Source organism: Pipra filicauda, unplaced genomic scaffold (assembly GCF_003945595.2).
Source record: "Pipra filicauda isolate LSUMZ 115617 unplaced genomic scaffold, ASM394559v2 scaffold35_size7292922_pilon, whole genome shotgun sequence".
NCBI classification, from domain to species: Eukaryota; Metazoa; Chordata; class Aves; order Passeriformes; family Pipridae; genus Pipra; species Pipra filicauda.
The window spans coordinates 4,739,655-4,761,826 of NW_024104487.1; the positions used below are offsets into that span (position 1 = coordinate 4,739,655).

A 22,172-nucleotide genomic window follows, 5' to 3' on the forward strand; every position below is an offset into this window, starting at 1 on the left:
TAATTTGTACTGTTACTTCTCTGTTCTGTCAACAGTTTGCATTTGTGTGCATAACTGAAGTAAGGTGTGCAAGGAGCCAGCATTACATTATTCAACTGTTGCAACTGCGCAAGCTGTCAAAGCCAACAGAAGAATGAAGCAGTCAAGCAGAGTAATAAACTGGCACAGCAAAATTGTTGTTTGTTAACAAGTTCTAAAGCGCTACGGTGGGAAGGCTGGATTCAAAAAGGTTTTGTTCCCTTAAATTGCACACATTTTAGAAATTATGAACTTGGCTGCTTGATTTTCCCCTCACAAACAACATGAAAAGGATAAAATAATCCTTCTTTAAGGAACTGAGTACCTTTCTGGAAATGCATTTTGATATTTAAATTCACATGTTTCCAACATTTAATTAATGCATAAAAAATAGACATTAACAGTGTGGTAAATAAACTTGTTTAACCAATTTAAGAAGATTATTACAGGCTATTGCCACAAATGAGGACATTAATTCAAGCAACTATTTCAACATACAATACCTGCAGAAATGCAGGAAAGTAGTCAAGACTCTGCTTCTGCCAAGGCATCTGCAGCACTGACCTTTAGGTCCCACAGAGAATCCTCTCAGCTTCACATTTCATAAAGGTTATACACTATTGGTTTTACTGGTATTAATTCTAATAGAAACGTTCATCTGGACAGAACCAACACTAACCTATCATGCAAGAAGCACAGAAGTGTCACAGCTAGCCTTTACTAGAGTTAAGTAACAGCAGGGAATATTTCAGATAGAAAAGAATCACTTCTGAAATCAGTGAAACTTACTAATCAGAATCAAAACCAAGCATGAAGTACACTGAAGGACTGAGATACGAAAAGAGTCAATCAGTTTCAATAAATCATGAACTCCTTAGTGATGATGATAGATTTTTTAGACTGCATGAGGAAGTCCTTTTTAGGAAAGGGTTTGAATAATCAGTTGAAGACTTAAGGTTATGGTTTAAGGTTATGGTTTTGGGGTTTCTTTTAAAATACTTAATGCATACAGATCCACTGCCTAGAAGCAGCAGTCAGTCAGTGATACCCAGATTTTTTTTTACGTGATTTTTAAATTTTTTTTTATTATTAAGAACATTGGGACTATAGTATTTGCTGGTTCTTACTTTGCGGTGGTCTGGCAGAGAGAAGAATGTAGGACAGCTTAGCTTCCCCCACCGAAGATCAAAGAGGAAATCCTCTGCTGAGCTCTCCAAGTCCTCATGACTGCAATTGTTCAATATATCCACAGGGAATGACATCCTCTGGAGAAATAAACATTATTAACATAGGTAGTTTGAGACATACAACGTCCATGTAAAAAAGACCGTTGAACACCCATACTCTGCTGTTCACTACAGTCCTCTGTACCCATGACAGAAGGGAGAAATGCTCCAGGCACTTAATTAGGATGGTGACTACAAACAGTCAGTCTCTAAAACAATACCTTAACCAAATCTATGTTCACAGGCAGAAAAGGATGAGATTGGCCTATAGGTCCCCCTAGACCCAGTTGTTGCAGTTTTCCAACATATACAACCCCCCTGTTTGCAGCACAGGCACATGCAGCCTTTAGGTGGTAAACTCAGTTATCTCTCTCCCAGATGATGCTTTTGATATCACAGGTTAAGACACAACTGGGTAGTAAAATATAAAGTAAACCACCTAGAAGACAACAACAGAAGGGATTAATCTATTTTTGAGCCTTTGCATTTAAATCCATCTCTGAAGAAACCAAAGCATTGCTGAGGACTTCTCTCAAAAACTAGCCAATTAGTATGTCTAACAGATGGTTGTTTCCAAAGCATTTTGACTGTGAACAGAAAATGATACAAGCTCATTAAAAACAAGAGCCTGCTACAGACTAAAGAGACACACTTTAAGGAGGTGACAAGGCAAAAACTAAAGTACTGAAGCCAAACCATACTGGCAATAACTCATTGAAAGCTCTTAGATTTAAATTCTCCTTGTCAAAGGAATGTCAAATTAAGACAAACAAGAGCTCCTGGAATCCCCAGTGTACTCTTCAGGTAAGGCTCTCTCAGGTCTACAAAACTATAAACAGAAATAGACCCCTCAGCTGCTTTCAAGCTATGTCACGCACTCTCAAAAGCATGAACTAACAGAAATTCACAAGAACCTGTTCTGGAGGAACACAAGAGTCTTGATCTTGTCCCATAAACCCCTCACAACTCTCAAACACAAAGGTTTTCATATAAGTTGTACAATTCCTAATCTCCACTATGGAGTCTTTTTTTTCTTTAGTTTTATTTTAAATCCTAGTGTGCAGTGATTTTCTTTTCCACTTTCTCTTCAGTCCTCTCTATTTAATCCACCATTCAGTATTTTACTGACACAGGTAAATCAAATGCAAAAGAACTTACTGTGACTCACCCAGCAGCAATTAAAAGTCTGCATTTTAGAAGCTTTTAAACAGCAATAATATACTACTATTCAGTTGCTTGAATAGAAGAGGCCACTCCTTCTACAAAAGTGATTCTTTTTCCTGTTAAAATTGAACAACAAACTTGGACCTGACTTCATGGGCATCTACAACTGCCATCTTTAATGCTGTTGCTGATAAAAACACGAATGTTTTTCATGAATGCTATTGTTCAGATATTACACACATTCCTCACAGCCATTTCCTTTCGAATTCAGGTCATTCCTTCCCCTCAGCTGTTATTTGCATTTTCTCTTGCATTCTCTTGCAGTGTCTCACATTCCTCCTACTATTGCTCACTGCCCGTATGAGATACTTAGCTGCATCTCTTATTTCTCCACCTCTTTCTTCCCACATTTCAGGTGCTGCTCTTGCTAACAGGGCAGAAGCAGGTAAGAGACACCTGACACCAACTCCATTTGCTCCTCCTGTTTGCAAGCAAACTGACTCCAAGAGCCAAAGGTGATGTGTGCGAGCTTTTGAATGCAGCAGCAACGCACAGCAGCCAGAGGAGCTGCTGTCAAGGATGAAATTCATCCACCACTGGTCTCCTCACCTCTAGCAGATATGGTTTACCTGCCCACATTACAGTCCTGAAGCACACCAGCAATACTGTAAGCACAGACTACACTGACATAAGTACATTGCAAGAAAAAGCCATGTAATCTCACACTATTTCTGTAAGAGGATGAGGCTTTAGCACCTGGTTAGCTGCAAGAGTCCAGGTATTCTGCTGTAAAGGAATACAGATCCGTCAAAACCACAAAACTTAATTTTCTGTATGCTCATGGAAAGGGGAAACCCCTCTCCATTATTAAAGAAATACCTAAGTGCTTGGATAACTGATAATAACAAACAAATTGAGCTGAAATTTCATTACTACATGACAAACAGACAAACAAGCTGCAAACTCTAACCCTCTAGGTAATAATTCTTGACATTTTTTAAGAACAAAATGATGCAGGACTAGAGCATGTAATAAGAAATTCAGTAGATTATCTGAGTTCCAACCACTACACCACTATGAAAATAAAAGCAGCAACCATATGTCTGCTTATAAGTAAAAAAGACAACCCCTCCTTTTTTTTGCTAATTAATAGATAAATTAAATTACCCTCAAAACCATTCACAGACCTTCTTTCTGTTTAGCTGTTTGGTTACCTTATTCCACATAGCACACTTCAATTTTATTCACTCCCAACTCAGTTATGGTAGTCACTTTCAACTTTTTTTACAGCATTTACAGATAACATACTATGCAGAAGAAAACAGTACAGAGCAGTCTTCAAGACTGAACCAAATAAAACCTACTCAGCGCCTCTCATACAATTTGTACCATGCAGCAGATCAGACATGCAATTACAAGCTCTCATATACTTGCATGATGTACTTCCTCTCAGTGTTGACGAGATTAGAAATAGTTCACTACATTCCTGAAGAAATCAATAACTGTTCACAAAGTTGTACAGTTGTATTAAAAGCTTTAAACTAGTGATGAAAGAAGAACATTCTGTGCCAATCTACAGCAAAGCACAGGGTAGTAGTTCAACAGTCCAAAATGCAAACATCTTAATTCTGAAATGCAAAATAAGAGACTAAACACAAATGAAATGTCTTCCAACAGTAATGAAGGTCCCTCACAATGGATATGTCCCTCACAAAACTGAAGTTTGTTTGTCAGTGTTTCAAACAAAGTAAAAATACAAACGGCTCCACATCTTGACAGTCTCAAGTAAAACAGGATAGAGACAAAGGAGAAAACAGCTTTTCAGGTTTCCTTGACAAAAGCATTAACACATTTTTTGCTGCAGAGGAAGCAAGAACATTGCAGGTCTCTGCTATGCAGTCCCTCATGCCCCTCTTTGTTGCTCTAAGCCTCCACGCATTGCACAACTACAGCTGTCAGGTCAAGTCCTTGTCACATGTGCGACCATGCTCTGCTCACCGGGTACCGCTCCAGTTTGCTGCCAAACAGCCAGGTAGACCAAGCACATACAATGCAGTCTTAAACAATCAAACCCATCATGACCATTTGTACAAAAAAGCACATTAGAAGTGTGTGTTTAGAGGGGAGAGAAGAAAATATTATTTTTTAAATGAGACAACACTTTTCATTTTTCAAGTAAAAGAAAATAAATCTTACACTCTTTAAAACCATATCATTTCACACAATAGTATCAAAAATTTTGTGCAATAAACTCATATGAGCCATATTTGCTTTAATGCAGAATCGTATGCCTTTCTCCCTTGTCAACATGATGCAAGCTACTAAACAAGAAATGGCATGTCCTTCTTTAGGAACAACTGCAGCACCAGAGGTTAACAGATCAAGTCAGGAAACATATTTAACAGGATGAGTGAAGTCATTCCTGTGCAACACAGGCAGTTCTTTATTCACAAAACCTTTATTACTACAAGTTTTAAGGTTAAAAAAAAATCAAACATAGAATAAGTGGGTAATATTGCAAATGGGTTTCATTATAAGTTACATCTACAACCCCTATTTCATCTTTGAAGTGCGTGAAGGAGAGATGCACAGTACATGCAACTTCCAGCTCATATGTGGATTTCAGCAGGAATCTAGAGATCTATCTATCCCCTTGCAGTCCCTCAATAATGAGTATCACAAAACAGCAGAAAGGTAAGAAGTCAAAAGCTATACTATTTCTTACAGTATGTCAGAGGGCTTAAATACAGCTTAAAACTGGTTTGAGGTGGCTTTATCTCAGGGGAAGTGAAGTTTAAGTGGTTAGGCTGACAGCCAAGGATTTTAGAGGAATCAGGATGAATTTCCAGCTGTAGCACAGACTTAATGTGAGCACAGACATGTTACCTGATCTGCTTGAATACCTCATCTACAAACACAAATAATCATTACCTCAGAGAGTAATATGAGAAATACTTTACTGAGATCATGAGATACTTGAACAAAAATTTTATCGAAACTTGACAAGTATTGGAATAGACAGTTATTTACACAGCACAACTTAACTGCATATCTCATTTTCTTAAAAAAAAAAATAAAACACAAACAATCCTCCAAAGTCTTTTCAATATAAAATAATATTTGGGACAAATAATTATGCAGGCAAACAATCATCAGATTTAACTTTGTGTTTAACAATAAATAATTATAATTTAATTTGCTGGTATGGGTTGTTTTTCTCTTTTTAATTATGATTTCTGCTTTAGAGAAGAGACAACAGGGTGCAGAACAGGGTGCTAAACCAGGACAACCATGCATTTCTTATGAATCATCAACACCTTAAAACAAGTTCTCTCTTAAAAATATAATCCATGATCCTAGCATATCTCCCAGACTCATAGCTGAAAGCTACACCTGTGGTAGCATTGTGGGAAAAGACAAATAACAAATTAAACATAGATCTCCATATATACACCAGTTCCAGAGAAAGCCAAACCAGGACTGAGAAGTCTCAAGCCACGCTCCAGGCCCAGACTGATGAGGCACAAAACCAGCAATCACCTTGATCCGAGCACCAGGAGCATCCTTTCCATCTTGCTGTGATTGTTTCCCACCTTGCAACATCCAATTGCTGGTTTGGTGAAAGCTGTGAAACTACGTAGGAGATGGAAGAAAATTTAAATTTTTTTAAAAGTAGTATTTTCAGTCTTCTGACTTCAACCACAAAAAAAAAAAAACAAACACATCTGCTACTTCTAAAACTGTTAAAGCTCTCCAAGAACTAATTCTATTAACAGACAAATTACATAAACGTTTCTCTGCTTTTACTACCAGCTGTTACATATACAAAGCATTTTCATTTTATTTCTTCTTGCTTCAACATCCAATAATTTAAATTGAGAGGGGTTGTTTTTAAATGTAGCTTTTTCCTGTTTCTATAAAAATACAGTCTGAAGTATTTAAATAAGTGAGAAGGTAGTTTATCATTTTCTAATATAAAATAAGTAAATTTAAAACCTATGCTAAGATAATTAATAATTTAAATATTTATACAGAGAGAATGCGCTTAATTTATCATGATTCTTGTAAGTTGAAATAGATGGAGAAAACCTGTCCCACAATCAACAATTTTGACTACTGTTGTGACAAAGTTTTTATGTTTTACAAATATCCCCATCTCTTAAAACTATTAATTTTAGTTTGTAATGTAATGTACATTTACCGCAGGAAGAGGAAGACATTTTAGGAAAGAGAAGTTGTTTAAATTTTAAACAACAGAGTGTACATTTGAATTTCTTGAAAACCATACCAGCTTGAAGAAGCAACAATAATACACTATTTGATTCCACACTGAATAGACAACTCAAACGCAAAAAACTACTTAATAAGAGGTAGATTTTCTTGGGTATAATTCAAAAAGCTTGGGTTTGTATAGTCCGAGTTGGTCTTCAAATCATTATCTGCACCCTAGCTCTAAGACATAAAAATGCTATTTCCCTGCAGTATGACTTTTGTTCACATTTTCCAAGCATAGGCACATCAGCCTGAAACACAAGTTCTTGCCAACTCAGATAAATTTGCTCTGGTTTAGGTTTTATTTTTTTCCTAAAAGGAAAAATAAGTATGTTTGTTTATTTGTTTGTATTGGTTTTGTTTAAAGTAACACAAACCCCAAACAACAGGGTTTATAACCTACAAAATCACAAATAGAAAGTTCTTAAGGAAACACAGGGCAGTAGTCTAGAAATTGCTGTCAACATCAACCAAGATCTCTGGATTAATATGTCAACCACATTACCCATAATCTGCTTGAAGCAGCTTACGCAACTCTGGTTTTCTATCAGACACACAAATCAGAGCTGTTGATTTGAATGCAAATAAACAAACAAAAATAGCCAATCCTTTCCATTCATTAATTAGTCACCACAGTGTAACTTTAATTTACATGTATAGAACAGAATTATGAAATCAACATATAGGATCCAACTTCCCAGCAAGAATTATGGTCAAAAGTTCTAAATAACGGGTTTGAACACCCTCTTGTCCAATGAAACATGAACAAAGACGGAAAAAGAAAGAGTCCACCACATTATAAAAAAAAGTATTTGCACATGATTTCTTTCAATTAAAAAAAAAATTGAAAAAAGTATATGAATTTCATTAAAATAAAACAGTCTTAAAAGATTATCTAAAAGTTCACTCTATAATTAAATCCATCAAGAATGTTCTAACATGTAATAAAAAAATAACATTTGGTAGTTCTAAAAGACTAAACTGCAACTAAAATGTGCTAATATAAAACAAGAGTTGATAATAGAGCGCAAAAGAGGGGGTTTAATCAAGTTGTAGATAGATTTGCAGAAAAAATTAACTCTGTTAACAATTACAAAATTATATTCCTTTAATGAAAACAGGACAGAAAACTTATCAATTACCAAGACTGAGGTGGCAGGGTAGTATTAAAAGATATGCAACTTCACTCTCAAACCCACCTCAGGTAGGTAAGGTTCTTATGCGTATGTCAGTTAGGTACCTGTGTAACACCACTGGCATTTTGCTTAAGTAATTAAAATTAGATATTTAAATAGCCCGTTTAATCAAAGACTAAGTTCTTACGTATACCAACTACTAACCTGTAGACACATTTTTCTACTGCCTCACATTTTAATGAGATTATCATCTGGTTTCTTGAAGAGCACATCCTTCAGTAGGAAGTTTTGGAAACTAACATGCACAAGTGTTTCCTACAATGAAAGCATGCCAGAGATATATTAAATCAAAATTCTCAGACTGCTCAAAATAACCCCAACTAATAAATCTGAAAAAATAGTTTTCTTAAAGAAACCTTTCAGCTTCTCAGATTCAAGGTGAATATATGCACACACAAAATGAAAACCATTCCAGTTGTGTTTGAAAATAATTAACATGTAAAAGACAGAAAGATATAGCTAAGTGGGATAATTACTTTCTGGATCTGCCTCTCTCTGACATATATCTGACCTTTCAGTACTCTGCACTCACTCTTCTTTCTAATCTCTGATTTTCCTCTATCTTCCCTTCACTACACATGGCAAACTTGTCTAGGGGTTAAGAAAATAATACCAAACCCCACACTGATACGCCTAATGACCCACTTTTCCTCTCTGGTCACTACTCTTTCCCCTTTCCACACCTCAGCAATTTAGAGTGGTTGGTGTACAGTTCTATAGCTCCATCTTCAGTTCCCTGCAATTTTGCTCCTGCAGTTTAAACCCCACACCATCTGCTCCTAAAGATCTTAATGACCTTCTATAGCTCCGCACTTATAGCCCACACACAGCCACCCTCCTCAGGTGGCTGATGGGCTGCCTGGGACGCACACAGACATATCGCTCTTACCCCGCTCATCTTCCACAGCTTCCATAGGTTTGCTTCCTGCTTCTCCAGGCATCTAACAAGGGAATATTTTGCAGCTTTATTTGCTGCTTGCTATGAGAAGATCATCTCCTACTCCCACTTGGCACCTGTGTTTCTTGGCAACTTATTCCCTTCTCAATCCTTCACACTTTCCTCTAACATTATCCCTCTGGTTTGCAAGGGCCATCTTATAAATACATCTAGGGATTTCAGAGATAAGAACAAAAAGAAAAGCTTCTTCTTTCACCATAATTAAAAAAAAAATCCACTGAATCTGGGTAGACAGCTGGGCGATTACCAAACTTAACATAACTAACCTAACACCACAGTGAGACTGCAATTGCAGTAACCCTATGTACGCATTTGCATCTATTTTTAAAACGCTTGGTTGTGCTGTTCTATCCCCTATCCCTACAACTGGACGTCAAAGCTGCATCGATTAGATTAGCCAAGCACAGATACATGCTAGCAGCCTAATGAGTTACTTCTCATCAGCCAAAAAACAGTAACTCTCCCCATGGCCACTTCAAGAATATTCAACACGCAAATCCAAGGAATGGTGACCATGGCTACTAGCAACGAGAAGCAGGTGATTAAGCTTTGCAATCATACTCTCCATACCCAAGGAATTACTGAAACAGTTGTCTGAGCTGCAACTATGCCACATGAAGTCTCTGGATGTCATGGCTTTCATCACAGGAGCTGTAGGAAATTCAGTAGTTAAGTAGTATCCCATCTTTTTTAAATTATCTGTAAGTGGTTTTGCTGGGTTTGCCCGCTTTTTAGTGTCATTTGCAGCAGGAGACCTACAACTAAGAAAGCAGCAACTAACTTGATTTTGTAGATGATTCAAATGAAAATGCAGAAAGGGGGATAGAAATTAATGAGATCTTTCTAGAAGTAGGAGTAAGAGAAGCAGGGAACAAAAATAAACAAGGCTGCAGCAAAAGATCCCTGTCAGCCAACCATAAAACTTTCTTGCAAACCAGCAAGCACACAGAATTGAGATGTTTCAGTCTGACCATATGACCCTATACCTCATTTACAACAGTTTGAGGATCAGAATCCTGAAAAAGGCAGTACAGTAAGCATAACACATTTAGAGCAGTGAGAATTGAAACCTCACCATAGATTAAGAATTGCAATTTTTTCCATACAGGGAATAGGCAGCTATCTCCAAATTCTTGATCCAATTCCAGTATCTTGAAGATACTACAATTATTTTCAGAAGATGACAGATGGCTAAAAAGACAGTGTTTAGTACGAGCTTCTGAATTTTACCTGCTATTTGTGCTCAGTGTTCTACAGTAGCAAATCCTTTCAGCTGCTTGACATAATAAATGATGAATTACAACAGAATATAAACTTCTCAGACAATGTAGTTTATGGACTTACCAAAATAGTGTGGGATCAAAGAACTTCAAAAGAGCTAGGGACACTGATAACTAGAAGGAATTTTGCCTCGCCTTCCTCAAAGGAAATGTAAGGTGAAAGTCATATCACAAGAATATACCACAAATCACAAACAACGTTCAAAGGAAGTAATCAGGCTTTTAGGCAACATGCTTGGGCCGCAAACAGGATAAGGAGTCATTACCGAGACTCTGTCTGAGCCCAGTCATTTTATGATGAGACATTTCAAGTTGCCATCCTAGGTGACACATCATTCTCACTAATACAGTATAGGTGTAAACAGTTCTATATGTCTATAGCAAACAGCATCAGTACTTCCTCACCTTTACAAAGGCCACACAAACAGACCACTCTTGTCTAGCTCACAGTTTTACTCAGCAGTGCTCATCCCATCTTCAGAAGGATGGAAAAAAGGCATATATAAACTAAAACTATAAAACTAGAACTAAACTCAATCCTCTGAAAAACAAGCACATAACACAACTTCAAACCTAGTATCAATATGACTGAGAAGCTAGGCAAGAGTCAGGCATCTCGTAAGCTGCTCCAGCTGGTAAAAAATAAAGGTAGCAAGGTCCGGTATTTCTTGTTTGTGTACAAGTCCTGTTCCCAAAAGAAAGGGAGAATAAAACATCAAAAGGAGTATTTCATTGCTCAGAATCTGAATCAAGAATTTCTTCAGACATCAACTGGCTTATGTCCCTCTTCCCCAAAATGAATCTCTTCTTCCCACTGTTCCTACTTGCTGTCATCCAAATCAAGATTTTCCAAAATCCCTAGCAGACAGAGCTCATTCCTGAGCAGCTCTGTGTTTACCTTTTTTCTCAGCAATCTCGTAACTGCGGATAGTTAAGTTTTGTTTACCACAGTTGTCTGGGTATAGCCACTGCTGGTTTTGTTCAACTTACCACAGCTGTATGATAAAAAAAATCCACTAACATGCATTCACTAGGTATCAATAAACATGTTACTACAGGATTGAAGTTCTGTGTCTGAGAATTTTAGCAAAAATATCTCTAATAGCAGAAAGGAATTCACACACAACCTCCTCCCTGGTGTCATCCTATGCTTATCTCAGTCAACAAACATCCCTACATTCCAAGAACTTACACAGTTCTGTCAATACACTGCATTTCCCCTGCTTCTCACTGCAACATGTCTGTAAATTTCGAACTTCTAAGCTACACCTCCTAGTGCCTAGGCTATCCTGTTACAGGTGTACTTGATTTTTTGAGAAAACAAACAAACAAACAAACAAAATGCTTGAAAAGTTTCAATAACCTCTCTTCACTAGAAATGCAGACATTACTTGATTATTAGGGGTGGGTTTGGAACAATATAAGTAAGCTAATCAGACCTCTGAACATACCACCATATTGTACTTTGCTTAAAGAAAAAAAAAAGAACAGTATTACCACTACTAACTGATTATACTAATCCTAAATCAATGTTCAGCTTAACACTTAGTTGACAGGAATCAGTGTATTACCTCCTGCTCCTTCAAAAAAACTCCTTTAAACACACTTCAAAATTTAACACCTAGTGTATTAGAAGTATGAAGTCATTTAGGGTGAATGCAGCATTTCATACCTTTCGAACTTCATCAATACTTGGTGCTTGGGAAAGGTAGGTGTAGGAGCAGGCTCGCAAACACTGCTATGTCACAACTTCTGAACAGGGTGTATTCTTCTTATACTGCCTCAGGGGCTACTGATTTGACAGAGACCACACCTTTACTGATTATTCTTCCTCTTCAGTGATCCAGAGAATTAAAGCAACCTATTTAACCACCCTTTAACCACCCCTATTTAACCACATGTTTCAATGAAGCCTAGAAGAAAGGGTAACAGTGAATTCAATTCATCCTGGTCCATAAACAATTTTTAACCATAAGCAAAAGCAAGAGATGCTGACCCTGTGAATATGGAGGTACCCTATCCTACAGCATTATAACATAAGATATTAATTTACTACAAAACAAAGTATAGGACCAAGAAAGGAACAACTCAGATTTGAAAACAAATCAAAAATGCTGCTTTGAATAGGCTGTACAACACACAGTTCAGTACACAATTCAGACAAACAGATTTTCCTAGATTTTCAATTCAATTAATCATTTAGTACATACAGATATATAATTTAAAACAATAGTAGATTTTCCAGGTAACTTTGAAAACAAAGAAACAGATATGTTAGTCCTGACAACTCTCACTAATTTTTGTGACGTTTTAGGGAAGATTTGAAAGCTCATCACTCTTTTGGGACAGGACTCCTTTACATATTTTAGCAAGCTACTTAAAGGCTTCTTCGCAATATCAGGCTCAGTGGAGAACACTGACTAAATTTAAAATGATTTAATAAATACATGCTGTCACATCCAATTGTTCAGAAAAAAAAAATTCAGCAAAAGCAGACAAAACTCCAAGAATGCCAGAGAATTGCTATCAAGTCACTGCATGATGCCATTTTGGTCATATTTAAAGCAATGCAGTAGACCCATTAGAGCAGGCTTTTCCACTCAGACTTGCTTAATGCACACTGCAACAGCTAGAAGCATAAGTCTGAGAGGAAGGTTGAATTCTGATACAATTATTTTGTTTTTAAACCCCATTTCTACTGTAAGAAAAAGGTTTTTTGTTTTTCAACAGTTTACAAAATGATTACCCAAGGGACATATACTGATGAAAGCAGTTCCAACGAAAAGCGTACACCTCTACCACAGCTGCCCCAAACTTTCACAGGCCAAGGGATGACTGTAGTTTTCTGGAATGTATAGTTGATACAATGTCATGGCCAAAATACAACTCTGAGAATAGCGAGTAAGGTATTTCTGTGAGGAAATGAGAAGCTAGTAACTTGCACAGAATAAGTATTTAAGGAATGGCAATGTGAAAATAAGTGTAAGTAATATTCAGCGCTAATATTACTATTTGAATTTGAAATTCAGAAACGTAATTTGTAACACCTTTAAATGATCACCACTACATGATGTTCATTGATTGGTACAAAATAAGAGATTGATACTAATTCTAAGAAATTAAAATGTAAGAAATGTAAAGCAAATGAATACCACCAAATCTCATGTTCTTCTTTTAATGATTTTGTCTCAAACATGAAAATAAAAGCATTAGTAAGTGTCAGCCTTAATACTGAAGTGAAATTCCTCTGGTTTTCACTGGCAAAGATTCTGCAGTGGACTAGGTATGCAAATACAACTATTTAAGCCAAACTGTGCTGACAGAATGTATGGATAAGAAGAGTTTTAATATAATTTTGAGTTGTATTATCTTTACAACACTAATAGACAATAAAAAAAAAGAAAAAAACACACACATAGACATATAAAACCCCATAGTTTTGATCATTAAAGCAAAAAGAGATATTATCTACCTTAATGTGCATACTGAAGAAATTAAGAGTATTTTCCAAGTCATTTCTCAGAGTAATGCTCCTGTGTAAAGGGACTAGTTATGAAACACTCCAAAAAGATTTGGTACTGTGTGGCTGGATCACGTATTGTTGGAGAGAGTAAATTATAAAAGCACAGTAGAATCCCATCTTAATTACTCATCTTGCACAACAGTAAAGAAAGACACTGTAAAACATCTGATTCCACACGAAGATGATGATACATAAGATCAGACTGGGGAAAGGGGAACAGGGAAATAACTTAAAAACCTGCTGCTATATCAGAGTCCTCAGCAGTTCATAAAACAGTGTTGAAATTGAGATGCTCGTAGACAATACCTGAATTTAAACCCTGATCATATATAACACTCTCTGCCCTAATGTTTTCCCCCTATGAAAACGGTGCGAAAATGTCTTCTCACTAGCCTCCATTAAGACAAAAAGCAAGATATTCTTCAGTAAATTAAGCAGAGGACAATTAAACAGTGTGTTTAAGGAAACAGAGAGAAGATACACTGAGTTCCTACAGGAAGAGTTTGATGGAAAAGGAAGACCATGATCACTCTGACCTGCAGCAGTTTTTTAAAGAACATCCAGTGAGGCATCACCGATTTTATTATACTGATCACTCTGCCACAATGCTTATTCCCCATAAAAACTTGTGGACTATAATATAAAGCTATGACCAATGGTGCAGCCCAACACATAAAATTAGTATGTGCACTTATGCAGAAAGAGAAAAAAGTTCCCTCCTCTCTCCTGCATGGACATACACCAAAAGGCAAGTTTCAGCTGGACAGTGTCTCTATACCACAGGCTAGTTTTCCAAATTTCTGGTAATTAATAACGGAAAACTCCTCAGCTCAGAAGAGCTTACAGATTATTCTTTCATGGTTTTCTCTGAACAGAACATTAATAAATATAAAAATTTGGTGAGATAATATATTCTGTTTTCCATTAATGCTAGTAAAACCTTTTGCTCTAGCTCTTAGCGTAACCCACTTTCTCAGGCTGCATTTAGCACTCCATAAGCAGGATAGGAATGCACCATCAATGGGTATCTTAGGGAAGATTCTTTATCCATGTTTTAAGCAGAATGAATCAACCCTACCTCAAAATATAATTCAAAAAGACCCACAGATCACATGTAAGAAAACAGAAGGGGGGTGTGTGGCTGTGCGTGTCCACATGTATTTGTGCACACACACACACACACACATACAGAGCCATCTTTGTGGGAAATAGCTACTGTAGCATTACAATTATTATGTTAAAGGTATATGGATGTATAATAGATCCTACACGTTATAATACGTAAATTTCAAAGCCATAATAGAAGACCCCACAAAAGATGGTTGGTCCTGGCCATCGTGGAGTGGCCTGGGCCAGAACTCACACCAAGCTCGGCATGGTGTAAGCCCCGCGGAGGCCGGGCGGCACAGCCATCTCCGCCCGTGGCCTGCGGCGCGGCCCTGCCCGGGATGCAATGGCAGCGGAGGGTAGTGGGGGCCGGGCACTGCCCCGCGGCGGGAGCGCGGTGCCCCCGGGGGGCGGCGGCGGGGATGCCGCGGGGATGCGGACGCGGCTGCTACGGCCACCCGGCACCTGCCGCGGCGAGGGGCCGCGGGGCAGCGGCTGCACGGGCCCACCCACCCACCTCCCGCTGCGCCCCCTCCCTCTCAGCCGCTTGGCCGGGCCCGGCTGGGCTGCGCCGGGATGCGGGACGCCCAGGCAGGTTACCCCCGGCACCCTGCCGCGCTTTACCTCAGCCAGCCCGTCAGTCGGCGGCGGCGGGCGAGGGCGCAAGGATCGATGGAGATGGAGGCGGAGGCGCAGGTAGAACCGGAGGCGGCCGGGTTCCCTGGCAGTGTTCACGGCGAACCTCTGCGCACCTCCAGCTTCGCCTGGTCCTGCTGCCCGGCGACTGATATCATCTCCCGCGGCGGCCTCCCCGCCCCTCACCGCTGACGCATTCCCGCTGATACGCCCGGAGCCGCCGCTCGCTCCGCGCCGCCCGCCATGGCGGCTACGGGGACCTGCATTGCCCTCCCCGCCCACACGGCGCGAGGTGTGGTACCTGCTACCCGGCAGGCAGGGGGGTGGTATCTGCACCACCGCCCCCGCCACTACGGTACATAACAATCTGTGCCATCGCTCACCACAGCGGCAGCCCTGGGACCTTCTTTGTAGCCAGCCTCCGTGGGGGAGGTGGTACCACACCACCGCTCACCGCCGTGGTGGCGCCTGTCCTGTGGTCCTGGCACACAGAGGTAGCCCAGAGCTGCCTCAGAGGTCTGTGGTAGTCGCAAGGAGAAAGGAGCAAGGCCACACGTAGTCTCTTGGTGCTGGGCAGCTCACCATGAGGCCAGGGATGAAACATGCCAGGAATGGTGGCCTCATGGATCCAGTCAGCAGGGGTTGCCTCCCCATCTCTAACAGATGCCCACACCAGGGGCCAGCCTAGCTCTCACCACTGCTCAAGTTTGCCAAAATGGGGTGCTGATTGAACTCAAGTGGTGGCAGAAGTCCTTTACCAAAGGAAAATATTCATCCTTGTTCCCTAGCACCACCCACCACTGGCCACAGCGCCTGAGTGTCCACCTCCAGAAAGACCTGCGTGCCAGGGAGCTGACGAACACCAAAATAAAAAAAAAGTTTCTGTGAGAGGAAAGCATTTGCTCTTGACTCTGGCTATAAAGTGTACCCTTGTCTTATAGAGATGATCCTTTGCTCTGAACTGGGGAAAGGAGTAGGTGCGCAGCCATGGTGGCATCTGTTGAACAAAGAAGGCTGGGCACAAATTGGGATCACAGCCCAATATGGGGGGCAGGAGCCATTCCATGGGCTTCTCAGCGTTATGTACCAAAGACAGCTTTGGTTCCTCTGGGACCAGAGGAACAGGTATTCGGTGCATTAAAAATTATTATGTGCATGTCCAAATGTATTGGGTTTGTGTGTCAAGGTTTTACTAGTGGGGAGGCAATAGGGGTGACTTCTCTGAGAACCCACCAGAAACTTTGCCCATGTCTGACACAGATGATGCCAAATGACTCCAAGACAGACCCGCAACTGGCCAAGGCCATCAGCAACTGTGGTGGCACCTCTGGAGTAATATATTTAAGAAGGGGGAAAACAACTTGCACACCTGCTGCCCAAGAGTGGAGTGAAAACATGTGAGAGAAAAAACTCTGTAGACATCAAGGTCAGTGAAGAAGGAGGAGGAGGAGGCGCTCCAGGCTCTAGAGCAGAGATTCCCCTGCAGCCCATGGAGGTCCATGGTGGAGTAGAGATCCACCCGCAGCCTGTTTAGGATCTCACATTGAGAGCAGGTGGATATGCCCACAAGAGGCTGTGACCCTGTGCAAAGCCTGTGTTGGAGCAGGCTGCTGTCAGGACCTGTGGAGAGAGAAGCCCAAACTGAAGCAGGTTTGCTGGCAGGACTTGTGATCCCCTGGGGCACCCATGCTGGAGCAGTTTGTGAAGAACTGCAGTCTGTGGGAAGGACTTACATTGGAGAAATTCAGTGTTTTCCTTGGAAGGCCCCCATGCTGGAGCAGGAGAGGAGTCCTCCCCCTAAGGGGGAAGCAGCAGCAGAGACAACTTGTGATGAAGTAACCACCATGCCTATTCCCTGTCTCCCTGCCCTGCTCAGACAGAGAAAGTAGAGAAAATTGTGAGGGAAGTTGAGCCTGGGATGAAGGAAGGAGTGGAGAGATGAAGTGTTTCTAAGATTTGGGTTATTTCCCATTATCCTACTGTGGTTGGATTGATGAGAAATTAAATTAATTTTCCCCAAGTTGAGTCTATTTTGCCCCTGACAGTAATTGTTCAGTGATCTCTCCCTGTCCTTATCTCGATCCATGAGCCTTTTGTTATATTCTCTCTCCCCTGTCTAGCTGAGGAGGGGAGTGACAGAGTGGCTTTGGTGGACAGCTGGCATCCAGCCAAGGTCAACCCACCACACAAAATAATGTAACTTTGCTGAAACAGATTGTAAGAGGGAGTTTGGGAGACAGCATCAATAGAACTTTTTTAAATCAGTGATCACCTTAAAACTCCTTTTATGACAAGCTTTGACAAAGTTCTCTTGGCTAGAGAAAAAGGGCCAAGGTTTACACTCCCTTAATTTTTTTCTCCTAATTAGAGTAATACTGATTGTATTTTGCACTTGCATTTCAAAAAAAGACTTTTTTTTTTTTTAACGTAGTGTTATATAGTGGAAATTGTTCTGCAATACATAGTAGTAGAAAATAGGACATCTTAATGGAGCAAGATTGCAAATTAAACCTGTCAGGAAATTCTTAAAGTAAGTACCTCCACTTCCTGTATTTTTTGCTTTCACAGAAAGGGAAGAACGTAGAAATCTGTGGTGGTTTTCTACCTTCATTGTTGCTGACAGTTTCATGGAATAACCAAACACCTTTGGTGAAAAACTTTTTGACCATGGTTATTTACTAGCCATTTTAAAGGAGATAAGGAGACCTGGACATGCACAATGTAATTTCATAAAAGTATTTCCTTTTTAGGTGCTTGGGATATGGATGTGCTATTAAAATCCTCATCATAAAATCTTTTAGAAGAGGAAATCATGGCTGGGCTTCGCGAACGAAGATTTGGGAAGGGCTCTACCCACGTTTGTTACAAGTGCGCTGGTGGCTAAAAAGGCCAATATGAGACAGGCACGTCCAGTTGCAAAAGGCACAGCAGAAGGGCTCCTTAGGTGGTATATTCTAAGAAGAGGAAATAAAAAGACAAATAAGATCTTAAGGAAGAAAAATAAATTCAGACAGAAATCCTCCAATAAGTTACTGCCTTTGCAGGTTATCTTCAGTATTGTTTAAAAATAGATTTGCATTTAAATTTATTTTTTTAACTGTTATTACTTCTTTCACGCCATCTCTTATGTCCAGAAGAATCTCCATATGAACCCTGCAAATAATATGTACTTTCTGCTGTTGAGAGGTTTACAGAGATTTTGACAAAAGATTCTTAGTCAAGACTAGTGCTTTTTCTGGTAATCGCGCTGCAGGTTCGTGTATCCACTTCTTCTCTCCTGCATCATCCTTACATTGCCAATTTTTAGAAGCATATTCAACTTTACTACTATGACTACTGACACCAATAACATTAAATATGTGCAGTGGGGGATCTTACAGATTAGATTACATAGAGCTAGGATGATCCCCTAATATATGTGCAGTGGATCATACACACACACACAGTCCCACCTGCCTCAAGGAGTCTTTGGCTCTCTTTCAGCATTTTGGGTTGCCATGGTAATTTTTACCTTAAAGAACATATCCCATTACACTCATGGTAGTGTACAGAAATAGGTGATGCTCCCACAACTAAATACTTTTGTCAAACCTTTGCATTAAAGACAGAATGTAAAAGTAGAAGGTCTGGCATCTTACCCTGTATTTTCACATCTTTCGTCTGTGATGTCTTAGCACAATTGATACTTCCTAAGAAATATCAGATTGGAAGAGACCCTACTAAATTGTCTGGCACATCTTGCTATCAGATGTTTTTCTAGACCAATTTTTCTTAAATCTCTAGTGAGGGAGATGCCTGCAGACTGCCTAGGTGGACTTCGAGATTAAAGCTTTTTCTAGTAAAAATGACGAAAAGGAAATGTAACAAGTTCTCATTGTGTCATAGTCATTAATACTATCTGCTAAATGACGAGCACACTATGTAGCATACTAAATACAAGTGTCCTATGTAGCTACAAGATACACATCCAAACATGCTTTCAGCACAGGTCCTGGGACTTGTACTCCAAACATGTTTGAGTGACGTATGTGCTTAGAAACATGGAATAATAGAATGGTTTGGGTTGGAAGGGAGCTTTAAAGATCACCTCATCCAGCCCCCCTGCATTAAGCTGGGACATCTTCCACTAGACCAGATTGCTCAGAGCTCTGTCCAACTTGACTTGAACACTTTTGAAGATAGGGCATCCATAACTTCTCTAGGCAACCTGTTCCAGTGTCTCACTGCCCTCACAGCAAAAAAAATTCATAGAAATATACTTATTATTAGATGTTACAGCTAATGATTGTGGGACTTGCACTAGAGAAAATCAAGAATTTAACAGGCAAAATACTGGGTCAGACATGGGTCTGACAAGTAAAGAACTGGTGGCAGATGCTGCTGAGTAGCTCTGATGGCTACACACCTGTTGAAAAGCACAGGTAGGGCCAGCAAGATTTGGCAGTCAGGGAGTTAGTTCTTTATTGCTAATGATTCAGGAGTGCCTAAGCCATGTAAAAAAAAAGGGACAACCCTGCTCTTTGCAAGGTTTACATAACAGACCGAAGCATGACAAACCAAGCACACAAAGCACACAAAATCAGTCACTGACAGTCTCACTGTATTTCTTTCTTTTCATCCATAGACAAGGGCAATCTTTGGGATGTTTTTAAATTATGTGTAAAGAAAGAACTGTTTAAAGAAAGAAACATGCATCTTGAAATTCCTTTTACTGACAGGTTCTTTTACAGCACATCAAGCATGTGGGCTCCATCTATCCTCCAGCTTTCTCTTATCTAACCTTGCCCATCACTCCCCACAACATGGACAAATGCAGAATTGACATCCTTTGCATAGGCATGTTCACTCCGTTAGAAGTGATGACATCTTGTGATCTCTATTGATGAGATATTTCCATCCATGTGACTTATTAGCAAAAGTCCGTATGATGTACTGTGGTGGGTTGATCTTGGCTGCTGCCATATGCTCAACAAGGAGCTCTATCACTCCTCCTCATCATATGTACAGGGTAGAGAGAATATGATGAAACACTCATTGGTTGAGATAAGGACAGGGAGAGATCACTCACCAATCACTGTCACAGGCAAAACAGGCTCAACTTAGGAATTTAATGTAGTTTATTGCCAAACAGATCAGAGTAGGATAATTAGAAATAAGAACAAATCTTAAAAACAGCTTTCCCCTGCCCTCCCTTTCTTTCCAGGCTCAAGTTCGCTCCTAATTTCTCTACCTTTACCCCCAGGGTGGCACAGGGGGACACGGAATGGGAGTCATTGCAGTCAGTCCATCATGCATTGTCTCTGCTGCTTCTTCCTCCTCACACTCTTCCCCTGCTCCAGCTTGGAGTCCCACACACAGGAGACAGTCCTCCACAAACTTCTCCAATGAGTCCTTCCCATGGGCTGCAGTTCTTCACAAACTGCTCCAACATGTTCTGTCATAGGGTCCTCTGCAGGCTGCAAGTCTATGTGTGCTGCATCTTGGACCTCCATAGACTGCAGAGACGCAGCCTGCTTCACCATGGTCTTCACCATGGGCTGCAGGGGAATCTTTGCTCTCTCACCTGGAGCAAAGCACCTCCTCCCTCTCTTTCTTCACTATCCTCAATGTCTGCAGAGTTTCTGACATTTTCTCACTTCTCTCTCTCTCACCCTTCCTTAAGTACATTATCACAGAGGCACTACCACCACTGATGGTTAGCTCAGCTTTGTCCATTGGTACGTACATCTTGGAGCCAGCTAGAACTGGTGCTGTTAGACATGAGGGGAACTTCTGGCAGTTTCTCATAGAAACAGACCCCTGCTACCAAATCCTTGCCACGCAAACCCAATAGAATCACACACAAAAGTGTTTGTCTTTCTCTTCTTATATTCCTATAGTAGGGCTAGAAACATCTCCATTCCATGGTCAGCTTATTCCATCTACAAAAGGATTTTTCTCTCTCATCGGAAGTTTATTGCATATCCAATGCATGCAATAGAAATAACAGTTCCTAAGCTAGCACCTTCTTTTCAATTTCCAATTTGGTAGTCTGAAATTTCCCTTTTCCCTCCAAGTACTGTACGAGTTTTGCTTTCCAACTCTAACCTTATTTGGCCTAGTCCCTACTGTCTCAAGGGCTCCATGTTCTGTCTTCTGGTATGAAAACATTTTTGAGTGGTCATAATTAGTTTTATCAAGAGGTGAAATTTCTGGAGCATTTTTATATTATTCCATAAACTTTTGTCTGCATCTTGTATTTCTTGACAAAAGCTTCTTACTCCCCAAGTACATAATGGGCATTTATACATAAATCAAAAGTATCCTAAATGAGCCAATTAGAAAGCTTTCTTATGTAAAAAAAAAAAAAGAAAAAAAAAAAAGGAAGGTGAGAATAAAATCTGGACAATTCTTCCTTACCTTATGTTAAGGAGTCATACCATACATATGGAGATTTTCTGACCTCACACAAGTGAAACTGCATTGTAAACCACCTACACAGACTTCCTCTTGTACACTGATGTTGTAGTCAGATGTGTGGTTGCCTCACAGCAGACATGCTAATAATCCCAGATGTGTGGTTGCCACACAGGTCAGCTCTATTATTTATTGCAAGAGGGCACTAGTAATGCGGAGACCTCTAAGTGGTTTCAGAGAAGGTGCCATGTAGAATTGCTGATGTAGAAAGTTCTCTAAGGGGGCTCAACCATTACAGAGGAACCAAAGAGAAGACACTTCACAATGCTTTTAAAACACGTTTACCATCCTAAGACTGGCAAATTTTTTTTTTCTCAAACATTTAGGTTCATTAGT

The 22,172-nt window shown here is 40.0% G+C and overlaps 1 protein-coding gene across 3 annotated transcripts in view; it reads right to left on the reverse strand.

Annotated features, from left to right (window-relative positions):
• The window catches only part of FAM169A (family with sequence similarity 169 member A), a 39,706-nt gene extending 24,097 nt beyond the window's left edge, over positions 1-15,609 (reverse strand). For 2 of the 3 annotated variants that reach the window (XM_027709976.2, XM_027709975.2), the window contains exons 1-2: positions 15,369-15,609; positions 1,146-1,283 (exon numbers count right to left, since the gene is read on the reverse strand). In XM_027709976.2, the coding sequence (XP_027565777.2) occupies positions 1,146-1,280 (135 nt within the window). In that variant the 5' untranslated portion in view covers positions 1,281-1,283; positions 15,369-15,609. Of the gene's footprint in view, positions 1-1,145; positions 1,284-15,368 lie in introns of those variants that run through there. The other variant, XM_039384515.1, reaches the window with a different exon arrangement.
• Positions 15,610-22,172: the final 6,563 nt, after the last annotated feature.